The sequence below is a fragment of the Phycodurus eques genome, chromosome 1, assembly GCF_024500275.1.
Source record: "Phycodurus eques isolate BA_2022a chromosome 1, UOR_Pequ_1.1, whole genome shotgun sequence".
In the NCBI taxonomy this organism is placed as follows: Eukaryota; Metazoa; Chordata; class Actinopteri; order Syngnathiformes; family Syngnathidae; genus Phycodurus; species Phycodurus eques.
The window spans coordinates 4,752,284-4,770,791 of NC_084525.1; the positions used below are offsets into that span (position 1 = coordinate 4,752,284).

General features: G+C 41.9%; 1 protein-coding gene across 4 annotated transcripts in view; it reads right to left on the reverse strand.

The window, feature by feature from the left end:
* Window positions 1–18,508, reverse strand: part of nphp4 (nephronophthisis 4) — a 191,303-nt gene that overhangs the window by 23,123 nt on the left and 149,672 nt on the right. For all 4 annotated transcript variants that reach the window (XR_009768367.1, XM_061673501.1, XM_061673493.1 and 1 more), the window contains 4 exons: window positions 12,692–12,888; window positions 10,825–11,048; window positions 5,286–5,475; window positions 3,414–3,497 (listed from right to left, as the gene is read on the reverse strand). Coding sequence is in view for 3 of the 4 variants with exons in the window: in XM_061673501.1 (XP_061529485.1) it covers window positions 3,414–3,497; window positions 5,286–5,475; window positions 10,825–11,048; window positions 12,692–12,888 (695 nt within the window). In the remaining variant the exon portion in view is untranslated. The remainder of the gene's footprint in view (window positions 1–3,413; window positions 3,498–5,285; window positions 5,476–10,824; window positions 11,049–12,691; window positions 12,889–18,508) is intronic.

Consider the following 18,508-nt stretch of genomic DNA (forward strand, 5'->3'; position numbering starts at 1 on the left):
ACAAGGTCAAATACCCAATGTGTTGTACTCGCCGCGGTGGACCAGGGTGTGTTGGAGCATGTGACACTGGCGCGATTCCATGGCAGAGAGCTCTCGGATCATGAGGACGCCGAACAGCTGTTAAACTCGCTGCCGGACTCACTGTGGTCCGAGGGGCCTGCCGATGGGGTACTATGTGCATCCGTGATTCCGGTCACATTCGAGGTAGACCCGACTGCTTTTGTTAACGTGCCACAGTACCCCTGTAAACAAGAGGCCGCTGAAGGCATCGCGGAGAACCAAATTCTGACTTTAAAACCCTCCGCTCATGCTGCAGAACTGCTGGCCATGTGCAGGGCACTGGAGTTATCTGAAGGTCAGAGTGTTACTATTTATTCTGATTCGGCCTATGTTTGTTTGTTGATTTGGCTGCATGGAGACGACAGGGATTTGTTACGTCCACTGGAGACCCAGTGGCCCATGCAGAGCTGATTCAACGACTGACCGAGGCTCTTGATAGGCCAGTGGAGGTGGCTGTGGTCAAGTGTCCCTGACATTTGAAAGTGAGCACGCTGGTAGCCCAGGGGAATGGTGCGGCTGATGCTGCGGCTAAGAAAGCAGCATGCTATCAAACGGCTGCTGAAGGTAAATATGTTGTCAAACAGGATCAGTTGATTGACCTTCTCCCTGCAGTAACGGTTGATGTAGCGCGCGACCTCCAAGAGGCGGTGCCAGAGGAAGACAAACGTAAGTGGCAAAAGAAATGTGTTGAGTATGACGACAAGGAGAAGCTGTGGTTTGGCCAGGCGAGCAGCCCTAGGAGACTGGTGTTACCTACAGGAAAGTTCATGTGGTCAGTGGTTGAGGAAGTACACGCCCTGACACATGAGAGTTATGTGTCAATGCTGAACAAGCTGCGCTTTTGGTGGCACCCTGATCTTCTGCGTAAGGTAAAAGAGTTTTGTGTTTCTACAAAGAAGAGGGAACTGCAACACACTGACATGGGCCGATGCCCGAATGATGTGGTGGTAATGGACTACACCGACATGGTAGTCCCAGTCTAAGGAAAAAGGTACCTATTAATGATTGTCGACACTTTGAGAAATTGTAGAAGTCTGGGGCAGGAACAGATAGCTTTGTTCGGACGACCCTCTCTCTGCTAAGGCTAAGATAGGGGTAGCTGCTGACCCAGAGCTCTGAAATATGTATGGGCTCCTCTGTCAGGAATAAATTGGTTTGCTTTTAACACGTCGTTACAATCGTAGTTCTTTCATGAAAACGAACACGCTTGGAACCTCGAGAGTTAATAGGTGATTTTAAAACATAGGTTCCTTTAACAGTCAAACAGCAGCTGTGTAAATGATTGACAGATTTGCAGACCTGTGCTGACCATATGTGGCGATGGTGATGTTGTTGTGACAGTGGGATCGAAGCTGAACTACTGTCAGTCTAAACATGACACATATTTGACTCAGACATGACCCTTGTTCACCTTGACAAGATAATTTTTTTTTTCTTTGCATGGTGGAGCAGTTCCGACACTGAGATCCAAATGGCAAAGCAAACATAGGAAGCTGGGTAAATATTTAAATAAATGGGGCAACAAGAGTGTGGAGTGTACTCAACACAAATATGGTTACTATGAGTACAACTCCATTCACACATTTTCTACTCCACTTTTCAGGTAGGGACAAGGGTGAGCTGAAGCCGATCCCAGCTGACTTTGGGCGAGAAGCGGTGTACACCTTGGACTTGTCACCATTTTTTCACACATAGAGACTCCTGAAGTGGAGTTTTTCCCAAATATCAATTGTGAATGAACCATACGAAACAAATAATACATCCATCCATCTATCAATTTTCTGAGCCGCTTCTCCTCACTAGGGTCACGAGCGTGCTGGAGCCTATCCCAGCTATCATCGGGCAGGAGGCGGGGTACACCCTGAACTGGTTGACAAATAATACATGTAAACATAAAAAAAAAAAAAAAAAAAGGAAAACGCCAACTAAAAATGTCATCGTTCTATTCTTTGTGGAGATGGTTGCTGATTAGAACATCAGGTGAAAAGCGACTCTTTAAGTTCGCCGCACTCTGCGCGAATCTGATTGGACCGGACCATCTAAAAAAAACAAACAAAGAAAAAAACCCGCACATTGAGCGATTTGATATATGGACGCCCTGCGACATTAAACACCAAGCCTGTCTAGATTTTAAGTCTCCACATGCAGTATATTGTACTTTACCACATTTATTAAACTATATAAAGAGTAATAGTTAATGAAGAAGGGGTTGCTAAAGAAAGAGGACAGGTGAAAATAAAGAGAAGAGTGGTGATAAATAGAAAGGCTCAATTTACTCCCATTCCCTTAAATGTACCCGGCGCAGTATGTACCACTTGCATACATTTTTGCTATTGCTATTTTATCAACAGGTACATATGAAATTATAACTATAGTTAGTTATTGTTGTATTGTAAACAATATATGTATTCTTTATTTTCTGTATTTGTATTGCTTGGCACGGCAGAAGGCTGTCTCTTGGTCGCTTAATACCCCGAAATGTATTTTCAGCATGTGTGGAAACTCATGTGCAATTAGCTTTAATCTGGGACGTTGCGATATTGCGTAACTGCAATTCAAATATCATATCACTGATCGGCCACTTATGAAAATAGTTGCGGAACCCTGCACACTGTGGGAAGGGTTCAGTCGGGTTTGGCCGCATTTGCCGGTGTGCGGCAGTCTTTTAAGACTCCAATGTCTCGTGAGACAGGCTTAAATTCATGCCTTTGCCTAATGAGAGCTTCCAATGGAATCTCATGTAGCAGAAATAATTTTTGCTGACAGCAGTAATATGATGCGGCTGCAGAGTAAATTACATCACAAGATTAAAACAGCACATGGTCTTATCTCAAGTTCATCCAATAGAAATGCACTGTATTGACATTGTTTCTTCCTCCTCTCATCTCCTTACGTATTATTAACGGTGTGTGAAATGGGAAAGTAACTTCAGCCATACTTAGCGTGCACGCTTCATTTAACTAGATTAGCCAGATGTGTCAAACTGTCCTCCTTTTAGAGGCATTTTAACGCTTAAGCCTGACATTTCCAGTTGGAGATATATATATATATATATATATATATATATATATATATATATATATATATATATAGTTGAGTGAGATAAACAAGATAAATGTGATTTCTAGCGTATAATTTTGCTCGACACCCTCACTTGTCTGGCTCGTGTAACATTTGAAAAAGTTGGCACTTCAAAGCAGCAGGAGCGGTGGCAGAGAGAAGAGCGGAGGGCGGAGGCTATACACTGCAACTTCCATCTTAGAAGACTTGCAGCTGAGAATAAAATCAGATAGGAGGTAAACATGATCCTCTACAGTGAGGAGATCTCAAGCACAATAGGGCACACGCTTTACCTTGATGGTTTTGGCAGCAGCAATATTGGACAGAATCTTCTTAGCCACATTAGAACTTTTGCTTGGAGGTAGAACGCTCGGCCCCTGTGAGGATATGATAAGACACAGGATGCTTATCAAAACTGATCATCTGTCAAGCCCAAACGAAAACGAGTGCGTCGGATAGCTTGTATCTTGCACCTCCAGCCAGAAAGAAAATGCAAACGATCACAAACGATAGATGAGAGCGTGAGGATTTAATAGGACAGTTTGTCCTTTTGGCATCAACTATTGAGTCGCAGTACATGTTTACTTGCTAAAGCCAGCTACAACATCAGCTATGGTTCATATTTATTTAGGTGAAATGACAACGACTATGGTTAATATTTATTCAGGTGAAATGACAACAAATTTCAGTTACACTCCTTTCTTCCTGCCACTGGGTTCTCACAACAAACAAATTAGCTACAATACAAGGTATTCGTATATGACTCAATACTAAAGCTGCAGCAGAAAATCTGGCGAGACAATAATGATCAGATTTGATTGGAACAGTCACAGGGATATTCATTTAATACATCTGGGTTGAAAAATAAGTCAACCGGTCAACCAAAACAAAAAACACTTAAACTTAATTGACAGGTTATGACACATATGTGATGCAGGAGTCTGACTGCTTTAAGCAAGACCGTAACTTCCCGAAAAAAAAATCGAAAGAAAAAGAAAAATGCATGCAGAGAGTTATCCGTCGATGCGACTGAGCCTTGTTGCATGAACCTATGCAGTCTGCTGGGATGAGAGGCGAAATGTCGTCTAAAACAACCAGAACAGTCCAGTTTCGATCAATGCAATGCCCTGAGAATGCGTCACACGAATATGCTCATTCATCCATTTCGTTTCATCCTCACGGCATTGAATTGATTGCAACTGGACTGTTCTGGTTGTTTTAGCTGACGTTTCTCCTCTGATCCGACAACCGATACCCAAAAAACATATTCCGCACAGAGAAGACAGATGTTTTGAAAGAGAGAGAGCCCATTTACGTGAAGGTTGAAAGATCATCTCTAAACAGAGGAGGTGGCTTACGATATCTCCAACAGACAAAGTCAACAACTTAGTCTCTAACAAATAACATACAAACCACTTGGCCTAATTTGACCTTGAGGCAGATTCACAACCATTTTAACAACTGAGTGGAATGTTAACGAGAAGAAGATTCCACCCAAGGATTGCTGTTGGCAGGTAGAGATCTCTCTGCAAGCCATCTGAATGACTGCCGTTTTGCATCCCAAAAGAGTGATACCATTTGTGGTTTGGTGCATGCCTCTAAATTAGTCAGATTTCTACACCAACACCTTGGCTAGTGCTGTCATATGTAGCCTGTGTGCATGAACTGATGAAGCCTGCTCAGTTGAGAGATGAAAAGGCCATTGCACATCCCGCGATGCGACCGAACCTGTCTTGGACCCGACCATCGGAAAAAAATGAGACTTGACGACTCACCCCCGCACATTGAGCGTTTGGCTATCTGGACCCCCTGAACGGTGAGGCTATATAGGGGTTTGAGGCTCCGCATACAGTATATTGTACTTTAACCCATTCATTAAATCCGAAAAAGCAACCCTTTATTGCTCAGTGACTGTTTTTCTCAATGTCTTTATGTCTCCAAAGTGTTCTCTGTAAATTGACTGTCTGTTGTCGTACTAGAGCGGCTCCAACTACCAGAGAAAAATTCCTTGTGTGTTTTTGGACATACTTGGCAAAATAAAGATGATTCTGATTACACAGAATACAATCCACATTATAAAATTACTTCCAAAAAATGAGTTTGGAAGTGCTTTACAAGAATAACTTTACAAATCCAAATCAGGAAACATTTGCTCTCAACTTTACCTGAGTTGTCATGTTGTGGTCACACAAGAAGCTCTGGTATTTGAGCGGAATATGAACACTCTCCTTGGGTCGGAGGTAAACCTTTGGACCTGGCGCTCCATCCTCCAAGTGGAACATGTCCTTTTCCAGCGATGTAGGTGTTTTAGTAAGTTCTTTAAAATACTGCCACTCTTCGGTGTTGGTAATAACACTGGATAGAGAGTGCATCACACACAAGTGACATTAAAACATGCTCTTTTTTTTTACACTGTTAGAATTTTCAAAACACCCATAAACCGGACCATCAAAAACTATGTCTGTAGAACAATATTTACCACTATATCTGAAATAATCCACTCCAAACTACTACATAAAACATGTATTAATGCACAGGGAATGTTTTGTGTAACATTGTAACATCAATTGTCATACACATATTAAGCAAAGGTTAGCCAGTCAGATTTAATACATAAAAAAACAATAAAAACACACTCAAACCAATCCCTAAAGTGTAATGTCAAATTAATTTTTAGCCTTAACTGTTACGAATATACGATCTCAAATCAAAACAAGAACTGCTGTACAACCAAAAATAAAAAACAAAATATAAAATACATTTTATCGGTAAATAGAATGAAACGGCTCAATGGAAGATTTTGGTGCTAGAAATGCTGGGAAAGAAACCACCCGCGTTTGTAAACAACCTATCATTTCCTCTATATTGGAAATTAAAAAAAAGAAAAAACCCTTTCGTCCAAATCTTATGAGATTATCATTAGCTTTAAAGTAAAACTGAACTACACTCTCCAACAGTTATTTGAAATCTTGAGCTTAAATGTTTACTAGCATGGTCAAGCAGTTAATGCAAGAACCACAAATCTCTCCATTTAAGTGCAATTATAAATTTTCACAAGCTTTATATGCTTAATTTTGAGTGAAGTATTGGAAGCCAACCACTAAACAGGAACCCAAATAAATTCTATCAGAGAGTTACGCTTTTCACTTCAACCACAGACTAAACATTCTCATTTCATATGCCTACATGATGCTTTTAGATTTTGGGGGAGGGTTCCATTGCTGTGTTTGGAATGAAAATGTTATGCCTTTGTGCTTGTTTAGTTTCTCAGTACAGAGGTAGGAAGAAAAGAGTGGGAAAAAAAAGAGAGAATGAGACACTGAAGAGTGGATGAATGTTTTAGTTTGCCAATAGACAAGGACCTGCGCTCTCAAGATGAAGTACCCAGAAAAAATAATGCAAAGTGCGCATGGTGACCAACGTGTCCTCCATGTTCAAGAGCAGCGTCTGGCCTCTAAACACTACAAACATCAAAGCCACTGATAGGTTACCAAAACTCCAAGTATTGTTCTGGCACAGGATTTCAGGCTGAGGGTCAGACATTTTTCCATTTATGTGTATGGCACACAGGTATTAAACCACTGTTTGATGTTTTTGTTTTAAGTAACTTAGGTACAAGGGTCATAATGAAATGTTAGGTAGATGGTCATTTGCACACTGACTGAGGAGTATCTGCAACATTTGCACAATCAACATTGTCCCAGATTATCACACTAGTAGTCACTTTAAACTGCATACATTCCTTGAAGTCTCGGCGCCCTTTGCAAAATGGACATTGCATGGGACTATTGCTATATTAGTCATTCAAACTGCTCTAACTGCTAGAGGACTCTGCACACCTTTTTGCACAATTGTCAAAAAAAATAATAATAAAAAATGTTTTACCGGCATTACCAGTAACTAGCAACGCTTTACTGCTCAGTGACTGTTTTTGTCAATGTCTTTATGTCTCCAAAGTGTTCTCTGTCAATTGACTGTCTGTTGTCGTACTCGAGCGGCTCCAACTACCGGAGACAAATTCCTTGTGTGTTTTTTGGACATACCGTATTTTCACGACCATAAGGCGCACCGTATTAAAAGGCGCAGTCTCGGTTACGGGGTCTATCTCTGTATTTAACACATACATAAGGTGTACCGTATTAGTGTAATCCATCAAAGTTCTCATGTTCTGTATACGAAATGAACAGCTGGGCAAGTTCTCAATCAAACACGCCAGGTTCGAGTCAGTCTCGTTGCCGTGCGAAATCTCGAACAACAGTGCAAGCAGACACGTTAGCCCAGCATCCACAATCCATTCACAAATGTTGGCGTAACTCGCCCGGCGCTGCCTCCTAGCCTTCGTAAAGCTGTGTTCGCCATCTGTCATCCATCGCTTCCACGCCGCTCGCGACTTCCCTTTGAACGCCCTGTTTACACGGATGTCCAGCGGTTCGTCAAGCCAAACGGAATGATGACAAGCCCCGAGTTATTCTTTGCTCATTAATCCATTGCTCGAGTTGGTCTTCCAAGTCGCGCCACCTCACCTTGTTTTTCTTTTTTTTCCGCAAAATCTCAGCTTCGTCTTCTTGACTTGGCGAAGCTCGTTTTCCTGCTTCCTCCACTTGCGAACCATGGATTCGTTGATCTTGAATTCTCTCACGGCTGCTTGGGTTGTCCTTAGCCAAACCGATGTTGCTTTGCACAATGCACACCCCGGGAAATGCTCCCAGTCAGTAAAGCGGTAAATAAATAAATAAATTACAAATTTACACTTTAAATTACGCTCATCACACAACATTTATCGATGTTGGAACTCGCCGCATTATAAGGAGCCCGCGTCCATTTTGGAGAAAATTTAAGACTTTTAAGTGCGCCTTATGGTCGTGATAATACGGTAGGTACCTACCTGGCAAATAAAGATGATTCTGATGACAGAAATGTTACTCCTTAAAAAAAAAAAAAAAAAAGTATTGGGAACACATACTATGTTAATGCAAATGTAATAAGCAGTAGACAGATTATGAATTGTTTGCGATTTTTGGGACCAAATATAAAGTGATACCACTTTTCTGGAACAATAGACTTGTAGTGGGAACATTTTAACTCACCTACAGGAAGTATTGATTCTATTTTTAACCTCCGGTGCCTCCATTGTCAGGAAAAGCAATACTGATCCTGGGTTCCTTAGCCCCGTGCATGTTTAATCATCCAACAGTGTCAAAAACTAAATATCCCAATAAACACTGTTTGTACTGTATATCATTATTAACTCCATTACTAACCATGACAATAAATAATTAGTTCTCTCACAGATCATTGTTTAATGAGGATAATATATTTGTTTTTTAGTTTTAAAAAAATGGATGTTAAAACCTTTTTTAAAGTGTACATGTGTAAAATGAACACTTTTCATTGTATATTTTTATTATACTCATAAAGCCAAACAGAACAAACAGAACACTGAAAAAAACCCACCTTTAAATAATCTTTATTATTTCAACTTTAAAAAGGATAAATAATATAATACCAATAAAAACGTTGACTGTTTCTCAGTATATTGAGCATTAAGTACAGTGCTTGCAATTCATCTTTTTCCGAGGACGGATTGGGTGTTGCTTTAATATGATTTGCTTGGTTTGCCAGGCATGCCAGGATGCACTGTGTCATGTCATGAAGTCTTTCAGTTAATGATGATTAATGATTAATGATGGTGGTATTTATGCATGCGTGATGTGTATGAAAATGTATGAAACAATTTGCTGGATTGTATGATCATTGATCTTTTGGGCAGAAACAAAAAATGTCTACACTCCGAAAAAATCGTCAATGGTGGTAACTCAAAATGTTAAACTTTCTTTGTTATTTCTTACATTTCTAGCTGTTGGATGAAAAAAAAAAAAAAGTCATACAATTTGGAAGAAATGACAGATGCAAGGACGGATGACCCTCAATTAGACTGGGTAAATCTGGTGGCGGGGCCAATGCCATAATGAATCATCCATGGTGCTCGTCAACCTTTGCTGATCAATGTGATGTATGCTAATCCAAAACTCGGGCATGAGCTGGATCCTTAACAGGCGCTTTAGTGTGTGCCGATTAACAACAACGCAAAGTAAATAAAGACAGCATGCGACCAAGAGCGGGTGATGCAGGAATCATCAGCTATCATGGCTGCTGTCCTGTATGTTATGAATGAACAAAGTTACTCAGCATCATTTCACCAGCACTATTCCAGGATTGTCCTCATGGTGAACTGGGTGTGATGGCGTTTGAGCTATTACACTATTCTTTGTTTACAGCGCGACATTTAGCAAATGAGTTGGAAAATGTATGTTTTATATACCCCAAATATTACTTCTATTAGGTTTATACAACCTTCACGTGCTTTATTGTTCCATGTTGTGACTCATGGTGTTTTCCGGCCATTTTGTGCGTCCTGGTTGTTCCCAGCCATGTTGTGACTACTAGCTGTTTTTCGCGAAAGTTGAGTGCAGCTGGACAAAGATAATTGTTTTGCTTTCCTTCTCTGTCTCTCTCACTTCTGTATAACGGAGGTGATTGTTTTGCTTAGACTTCAGTAAGGGGTGACAACTCCTAAGACTTGTACCTTTTCCTCTCTTCGCAAAGACTTTTCTTTCTTTTTTGTAATGAAAAACCCACAAAAGACAAGATTACTTCCTTACTTATACTGTCAGATTTGCCAAAACACAAACTACTTAATGCACATGCAACCTTTTGTTAAGTGTGAAGCCAGTGTTGGGGAGTAATTTATTACATGTAACTAGATTACATCATTTAGTTACAAAATGTATGTAATTGTAATTTATTATATTACAGGGAGAAAATATGTTATTATTACAGTTGCTTTTAGAAATATCCATGATTACAATTTTAGTTCTATTTGAAAAACAGACACAAAAATTTTCATTTCAAAAAAATTTCATGAAAAGTGAAATTTTCATATCACTTCTTCCTTCTAAAGCGGACACCTGCGATTGGCTTTCTCTGATCATGTGTCATTCTGCCGTAGTCTCAAACATGACAATTTACTTTGTCTGAGATTTGGAAAAGGTTCGACTCATCCATCCATTTTCTTCCCTTCTTATCCTAACTAGGCTCGCTGGCTGCTGGAGCCTATCCCAGCTATCTTCGGGCAGGAGGCGGGTTAGACCCTGAACCGGTCGAAAACCCACCCAGGCACGGGGAGAATATGGAAACTCTACACAGGCGGGGCCGGGATTTTAACCCCGGTCCCAGAACTGTGAGGCAGATGCGCTAACCAGTCGGCAACCGTGCCGGCAATTCTCACAATCGTATACAGTATGTTATGTTGCTTTACAGACCACTGCAGCAGTGATATTCTGTTTTCTCAATGCATCTAAATGCAGCTCATGTCACCAAAGTGTACTATTGGATAGCAACCAAAAAAACAAAAACAAAAAAAGGCTTGTTTATATTCCACTTTTTCACAAAGGAAAGGGCGCGTGAACATTGTTAGCAACTTGAAATCTAAAGTATTTCCATCGCTTCTTCACCACCTTTGAGAACACATCCACAAAGTGTGAACACGTTTTCATGGCAGGGCAAAGCTTGTTACGCTGTCAGCGTAGTTCACTCTCAAACACATACTGCATGGGAACACATGCTCACAGTCGGCGTGCTGGATTTGTGTGGGCACATTTTCTCTGTCTGCGGAAAACAAAAATGTGAACGATGGAACCTCACCTGAGCTCAGGATCACTGCTGTGGATGGTGACTGTCTGAGGCGAGTTGAAAGGGTTTTTAAGGACAAATTCCATGTACTCAGCAGAGCCGAGGCTGGTGAAGAGTTGATGTGGGGTGGTGATGGCATGGGAGAGCATGTTGCTGATGCCCTCTGCCTTGTCGATATCTTCATAGGAGGTGCTCCAAAAAGGTTGTTTGGTCAAAGTAACTTCTTTAGCCCCATCCTTAAACCAAACATTAATACAAAAAAAAAAAGTGAAAGAAAAATACAATGTATGACTTATTACTGTATACATTATTATTATGACCTGTCAATACAATAGCAAACTACTCTGTACATCGTATTGAATGATAAGACCGTATCCTTGTTACAAACAACAACAACAACAAAACTGTTTGGCTCACCTGTAGCTAGCTTACAGTGGGTAAGGAAAGTTTTCAGACCAGACCCCATTAAAGTAATGTCAATTGTTGACATTTTTGCTGATTTATTAAAAAAAAAAACTAAAATATCACACAGTATTCAGACCCTTTCCGTGACACTCATATATTTAACTCCGGTGCTGTCCATTTCTTCTGATCATCCTTAAAACGGTTCTAAGTGGCATATGTGGAGAAAACCAGGCACTGCTCATCAGCTGTCCAATACAGTCCCAACAGTGAAGCATGGTGGTGGCAGCATCATACTGTGGGTGTGTTTTTCAGCTGCAGGGACAGGACGACTGGTTGCAATAGAAGAAAAGATGAATGCGGCCAAGTACAGGGATATCCTGGACGAAAACCTTCTCCAGAGTGCTCAGAACCTCAGACTGGACCAAAGGGTCACCTTCAAAAAAGACAATGACCCTAAGCACACAGCTAAAATACCGAAGGAGTGGCTTCAGAACAATTCCGTGACAGTTTCTGAATGGCCCAGCCAGAGCCCTGACTTAAACCCAATTGTGCATCTCTGGAAAGACCTGAAAGACCTGAAAATGGGTACCCACCAACGTTCACCATCCAATCTGACAGAACTGGAGAGGATCTGCAAGGAGGAATGGCAGATGATCCCCAAATCCAGGTGTGAAAAACTTGTTGCATCATTCCCAAAAAGACTCACGGCTGTATTAGCTCAAAAGGGTGCTTCTACTAAATACTGAGCAAAGGGCCTGAATACTTATGGCTGTGTGATATTTCAGTTTTTCTTTTTTAATAAATCTGCAAAAACAATTGTCAATATGGGGTCCTGTGTGTACATTGATGTGTAAAAAATGAACTTAAAAGAGTTAAGCAAATGGCTGCAATATAAAAAAAAGTGACAATTTTAAGGGGGTCTGAATACTTTCCGTACCCACTGTATATACAGTCCTTTGTTTCGCATATCCTGTAAAATATCTTCAGAAATAAATGGAAATGTACCAAAACTATAACATCGGGATCTCATAATTGGAGGTCCAAAGTAATTTAACAAAGAAAATATGAATGTATGATGATGTGGAATAACTGGTCGTAACACAGGAAGTGTAACGTACAAATGTCTGAAACTGAGGGACAATATTGCCAAAATGACATTTAGCATGCGCACCCGTGGGTGAAAGAACAAGCTGTACCTACAGGCTGAGGAACAATTAAAACCTACTTGTACAGTCACTAAAGCACGGAAGCTTGAAGGGCGCGCCATCGTGACAACGGTAAAAATGGCAGGCCCCCTGGCAGATCCCCCATGTCTCCACGAAACCTCCCTTGAGGGTGTTTTAGAGCCAGAAGGAAAGTTGTTTCTTTGCCTCTTGTCTATATACGTGACAACAAACTATTTATAGGCTTTTATTCGGGTAACATGAGCTACAATCAACATTAGGCACACCCCTGAAATGCAGTGTGACCTTACCATAACACAAGTCGTTTTAGAAGCTTCCTTCTTGCTCTCCTTCTGGTGCACGGCGGCCATACGCTCCAGCTTGCGACGGCCACTGTCAAGTTTTTTCTTTTCCCCAGAAAAGATGGCATGGTTGTTGATCCTGCCCATGTACAGTTGCCCACATTCCTCTTCTACCTGCAGTATCTGGGCCTGTGCAGTGTTCCTCACTACGAAGGAGAGACCATATGCAAGCATGTAATGTATTTACTGAACAGAATAAATTCTAATCGCTTTGTTGCCGCCACCATATGTTCGAAAATCTAGCCAAATGTCCAGGGGAGAGAAGCGCAAACAAATTATAAAGTACTTTTGGAGCGCAAAAACCAACAGCTTGTGCACAGACATGAGTCGAGTCAAACAACTGGCACCACTACAACTCGGCCGGAGCCCTACTCGTGGCACTGCATTGTTACCTTAACATCCTTCCAATACACCCCCAACCTCGACCAAGCCATGCATCCAACGCAAGCAGGAAGTGCCTAATTATTTGCAGGATTCATTTGACACCAAATAATACATTACAATTCGGACGGGATCATGCAAATCATCCATGTTGCTGTAAAAGCGCTGACAAGAGAATTTGCCTAATCCTGCACTTTGCACAACACTCCGACAGCCAAAGTTGAAACAGGGGACTACTCAAACCATTGCCTCTTTACTTTGTGTATTTTTTTTTTAGCCTCAGTAAACTGAAAAAGCGTGAAGCGATAAAAGTGAACTGGGGATTTAGCAAAAGTATGGCAGCTCTCGCGATAGCTAGTCGTATTCAACTTGGGTTCAAATCCATCCATTTTCTACTGCTTATTTTGTTCAGGATTGCGGGGAAGCTGAATTCTATCCAGCTGACTCTGGGTAAAATGCAGACACACCTTGGATTGGTCAGCAGTCAATCACAGGCCACATATGGACAATTTAGGCAAACATTCATACCTGCTGTCTATGGGGCGTTATTATGAATCCCACTCATGTTCTTGGCTGGACACGCCCCACTCCATAATAATTGTTTTAAATTAAATATACAGTTTATCATTTTTCCATTGTGAATGTACAGACCCTTTCCAAAAAATTTGAATATCATGGAAAAGTTTATTTATTTCCATAATTCCATTCAAGAAGTTCAACTTTCATAGATTATAGATTCAGGGAACCACAATTTAAACAAGGATTTCTTTGTTCATTTTTACATAATTTGGGCTTCCAGCTTATAAAACCCACAAAATCAGGAATTCAAAAAAATAGAATAGAATACGGTCAAGAAAACACCATTTACTTCTCATTTTTTAGAAAAAAAAGAAAAGAAATTAGGGTCACATTAAATCAATCAAATATGGTACTTTCAAAACAATATGTTCATCTTTAATACTTGGTTGGAATCCCTTTAATCAGCGCCTCGATGCGCCGTGGCATTGCCTAGGAGTTATGGAAGCCCAGATTTCCTTGATGCTTGCTGTCAGTTCTTCTTTGTTTTTTAGTTTGGTGCCCCTCATTTTCCTCTTGATAATACCCCATAGATTCTCAATGGGGTTTAGATCCGGCTCGTTGGCTGGCCAGTCAAGCACTGTGATGGCATGGGCATCAAACCAGGTTCTGGTGCTCATGGCGGTATGGGCAGGGGCCAGGTCCTGCTGGAAGATGAAACCTGCTTCTCCATAGCGATCCTCAGCAGAAGGAATCATGAAGTCCTTTAAAACATTCTGGTAGACTGTTGCAGTGACCTTGGATGGAAGAAAGCAGAGTTTACCAACACCTGGACTGGACATTGCACCCCAACTCATGACTGAGTGTGGATATTTCACACTGGAGCTCAAGCAGCTTGGGTTCTATTCTTTACCCGGTTCTGTTTCTTCCTCCAAACCCTTGGACCTTGATTCCTGAATGAAAGGCACACTTTACTTTCATCAGAAAAGAGGACCTTGGACCAGTGGCTGACAGTCCAGTCCTTCTTCTCCTTGGCCCAATTGAGACATCACCTATTTTGGCTCAGGCTCAGAAGTACCTTGACCAGAGGAACCCGACGGTTTTAGCCCATATACTGCATGCGTCTGAATGTGGTGGTTTTTGAAGCTGTTGACTCCCGCCTCATTCCACTCTTTCTGGATCTCTGCTAGATTTTTTTATCTTCTTTGTTTGATAATCCGCTGAAGCCCACAGTCATCTCTTTTGCTGGTGCATCTTCTCGTGCCACATTTTGTCCTTCCACTAGACTTTCCATTTATATGCTTGGACACAGCACTTTGTTAACAGCCGGCCTCCTTAGCTATGAATTTATGTGGCTTACCAATCCTACGGAGGTATCGATGATGGTCTTCTGGCCAGTTGTCAAGCCTGTCTTCTTCATATTGAACCCAATTGAGATTATGGAACCGAACTGAAGAAATGTAATGACACCTGGGGAAACCTGTGCAGGTGCTTTGAGTTTAGTAGATGATTAGTGTGTGACACTCCGTTTAAAACATTTATGGCCTGCGAAATTTGGGCTGATTTCTTCACAGTATTCCAATTTTTTTAATTCCAGATTTCATGGGGTTTATGAGCTAGAAGCCCAAATTATGTAAAAATAAACAAATAAATACTTGAAATTGTGTAAATTGTGGGTCCTGAATCTATAATCTATGAAAGTTTAACTTTTTGAACAGAATTATGGAAATAAATGAACTTTTCCATGATATTCACATTTTTTGGAAAGGATCTTTAGTTGCTGTAACCAGTGGGTGCCCTGTGCTTGTTCTCTTCAACAAACCAGTCCCATTTAAAAATCTCCAAAGGCTTTTCGCAGTTGTAGGTGAACATTCTAAACAAACGGCGGAACCAAGTTTGCTAGCTCCGATATTTTCTGCCAAGAAACAGCACAACTTAAACGCTGTAATCGATGACTCAGAACATCTCTTTGATCACCACAATACAATTATTTTGTTCAGTCTCTTTGTATGGCCACAGATAGTGGATGGGGACCATGTTAATTATTGAAATCATAAACACTGGTCAGGGGGTGATTGGTCTGGCTGGAGAGCTGAGCAGTCATGCCAACGTATAGGTGTATGTCAACATTAATATCCTGCTAAAGACTGCAGTAAAAATCAAAATAAAAAACTTCATGACAATGGCAGTTTAAATACATTTGATAGCTTTCTGGAAGTCTCTTACATAATTATTAGTACATGGCGTATATTGTAACTGCATCCAAAATTCAAGTGCAATCGGATGTTACAGTTTTCCAGGGTGCTTAACTTACAAGAGCCTCTAAAGCGCATAAATGGAAAAGTGCTTAATTCGATGGGAGAATGCACGCAAGGTCACATTTGACATTTTAGGTTTGCGCCACCTAGAGATCGTATATGGCATGAAGGTCCATAAATGACAGACTTAAGTGGAGGGGGCAATTTGCTCAGCCCAAAAAAATAAACTACGCGCCTTTTCGCTCTTGCGCACATGGGGAAATATGAGTGTGAATCAGTCCCGTACTGACTGCATCGAAGTTAGCCACATGAGCCGTTACACTACCAGGGTGCTAGGTTCAAATCCCAGAGGGCGTAATATTTTAAGCCGATTGGGTGCAATCCAGCCAAACAGTAGCACAAAATGTTTGCGAGATGATGGAGAGAAAGCTTTTAGCAGGATTTATTCCATGCGGTACAAACATGACTGAGTGGTGTCCAGAAAAAATAGAAGAAAGAAAGTGACAGAGATCCACACTTTACTAAGTTAAGGTGGATAAAACACAATAAAGACAAAAACAAGTACAAACATATTGAGGAATCACAGATTTGTGTATATGTATGATTTAGACACAAAGCTGTGCATACACACGGTTGGTGGATGAGGCCCACTTGTATTGACTATGGGTTACTGGGTGACATGGGTCAATATACTGTATGTTTAACAGACCAATCAAACAATCATCCCCAAATTGCATATAGACACTAACTTCGAAATGGGCACTTGGACTTGCAAGGTAAATCCAGCCTGAAAGTCCAGTGCACACTGTTTCCCCCATAACTGGTAGGTCTTTAAATATGTAAATTAGAAGAATAAATTGAGGTTCCGTTGCTGAATGAGGGCAGGACCTTTCACATCTTTCATCATTAGTCAAGATTCCATTGTGAAAACGTGTTAAAACTGCGCTGTCGTGGAAGTGAATGCAAAGTTCCCTTTTCATCCAATAAAGGGGTTCACACAATTTGGGTACAGTTGTCCACACGTCACTGCTTGTGGCCCCACATGACTCCTGAAAATAGAAAGACACAAACTAACACGAACATTTGTGCAGCTTGGTAAAGCCTCCAGCTATTTAATACCTTAGATATTTTAAATCGCAACAGTATGTCACCATTCAGAAATAAAAAAAATTACTCACAAAATCGATAAATACACTACTTCATATATATTCATGTGTTTTTACAGAACAGCAACATACTGTACGTGTATATTCAGCTCATAGTCAAAGATGAATAGATATATCGTAAATAATGTCCAAATTGAATGACTTTGCATTTGTAGGGTTATAAGCGCCGAAGTTTGATTTGGACTTTGATCCAGCACGTGCCTTCGGCTGCAGTCTAAATTTAATATGGACAATCACCTTATAGGGTACCCCTCCTTGAGCCGTCACCTTATCGTGGTGGAGGGGTTTGTGTGTCCCAATGATCCTCGGAGCTAAGTTGTCTGTGTCTGGGGCTTTATGCCCCTGGCAGGGTCACCTATGACAAACAGGTCCAAGGTGAGGGACCAGACAAAGCACAGCTAAAAGACCCCTTATGATGACGACAAACTACGGACTCAGTTTTCCCTTGCCCGGACGCGGGTCAGCGGGGCCCCCCTCTAGAGCTAGGCCTGGAGTGGGGCTCGAAGGCGAGCGCCTGGTGGCCGAGCCTGCACCCATGGGGTCCGGCCAGGCACAGCCCGAAAGGGTAACATGGGTCACCCTTCCCATGGGCTCACCACCTCCATAACGAACACCATGTTCAAGCATAAGGGTGTCCACACATGCAGTTGGCACCAGGACATCCGGTGTCTCAGGAGGGGGAAGAAGTACACGAATCAACACTGGGTATAGTGGGGATGGGGCGCTGCTGACCTCGACTCGGGATGTTGCGAGTCGGTTGGGTGACCTCCTCCTCCACTGACACGCCTTCCCATTAGGAAGCAGAGTCTGGGTTCTTTGAGGCAGGCTCTCCTATCTCTGGGGTTGAGGTCACCGAGGTGGTTAAAAAGCTCCTTGGTGGCAAGGCCCCGGGGGTGGATGAGATTTGCCCGGAGTTCCTAAAGGCTCTGGATGTTGTGGGGCTGTCCTGGTTGACACGGGGGACAGTGCCTCTGGATTTGCAGACTAGGGTGGTGGTGGTTTTTAAGAAGGGGGTGTGTTCCAACTACAGGGTGATCACACTCCTCAGCCTACCTGGTAAGGTCTATTCAGGGGTGCTGGAGAGGAGGGTCCATCAGGAAGTCGAATCTCAGATCCAGGAGGAGCAGTGTGGTTTTTGTCCTGGCCGTGGAACAGAGGACCAGCTCTACACCCTCGGCAGGGTCCTCGAGGGTGCATGGGAGTTCGCCCAACCAGTCTACATGTGTTTTGTGGACTTGGAGAAGGCGTTCAACTGTGTCCCTAAGGGAGTCCTGTGGGGGTTGCTTCGGGAGTATGGGGTACCAAACCCCCTGATACGGGCTGTTCGGTCCCTGTACGACCGGAGTCAGTGTTTGGTCTGCATATCCGGCAGTAAGCCGGACTCGTTCCCGGTGAGGGTTGGACTCCGCCAAGGCTGACCTTTGTCACCGATTTTGTTCATAACT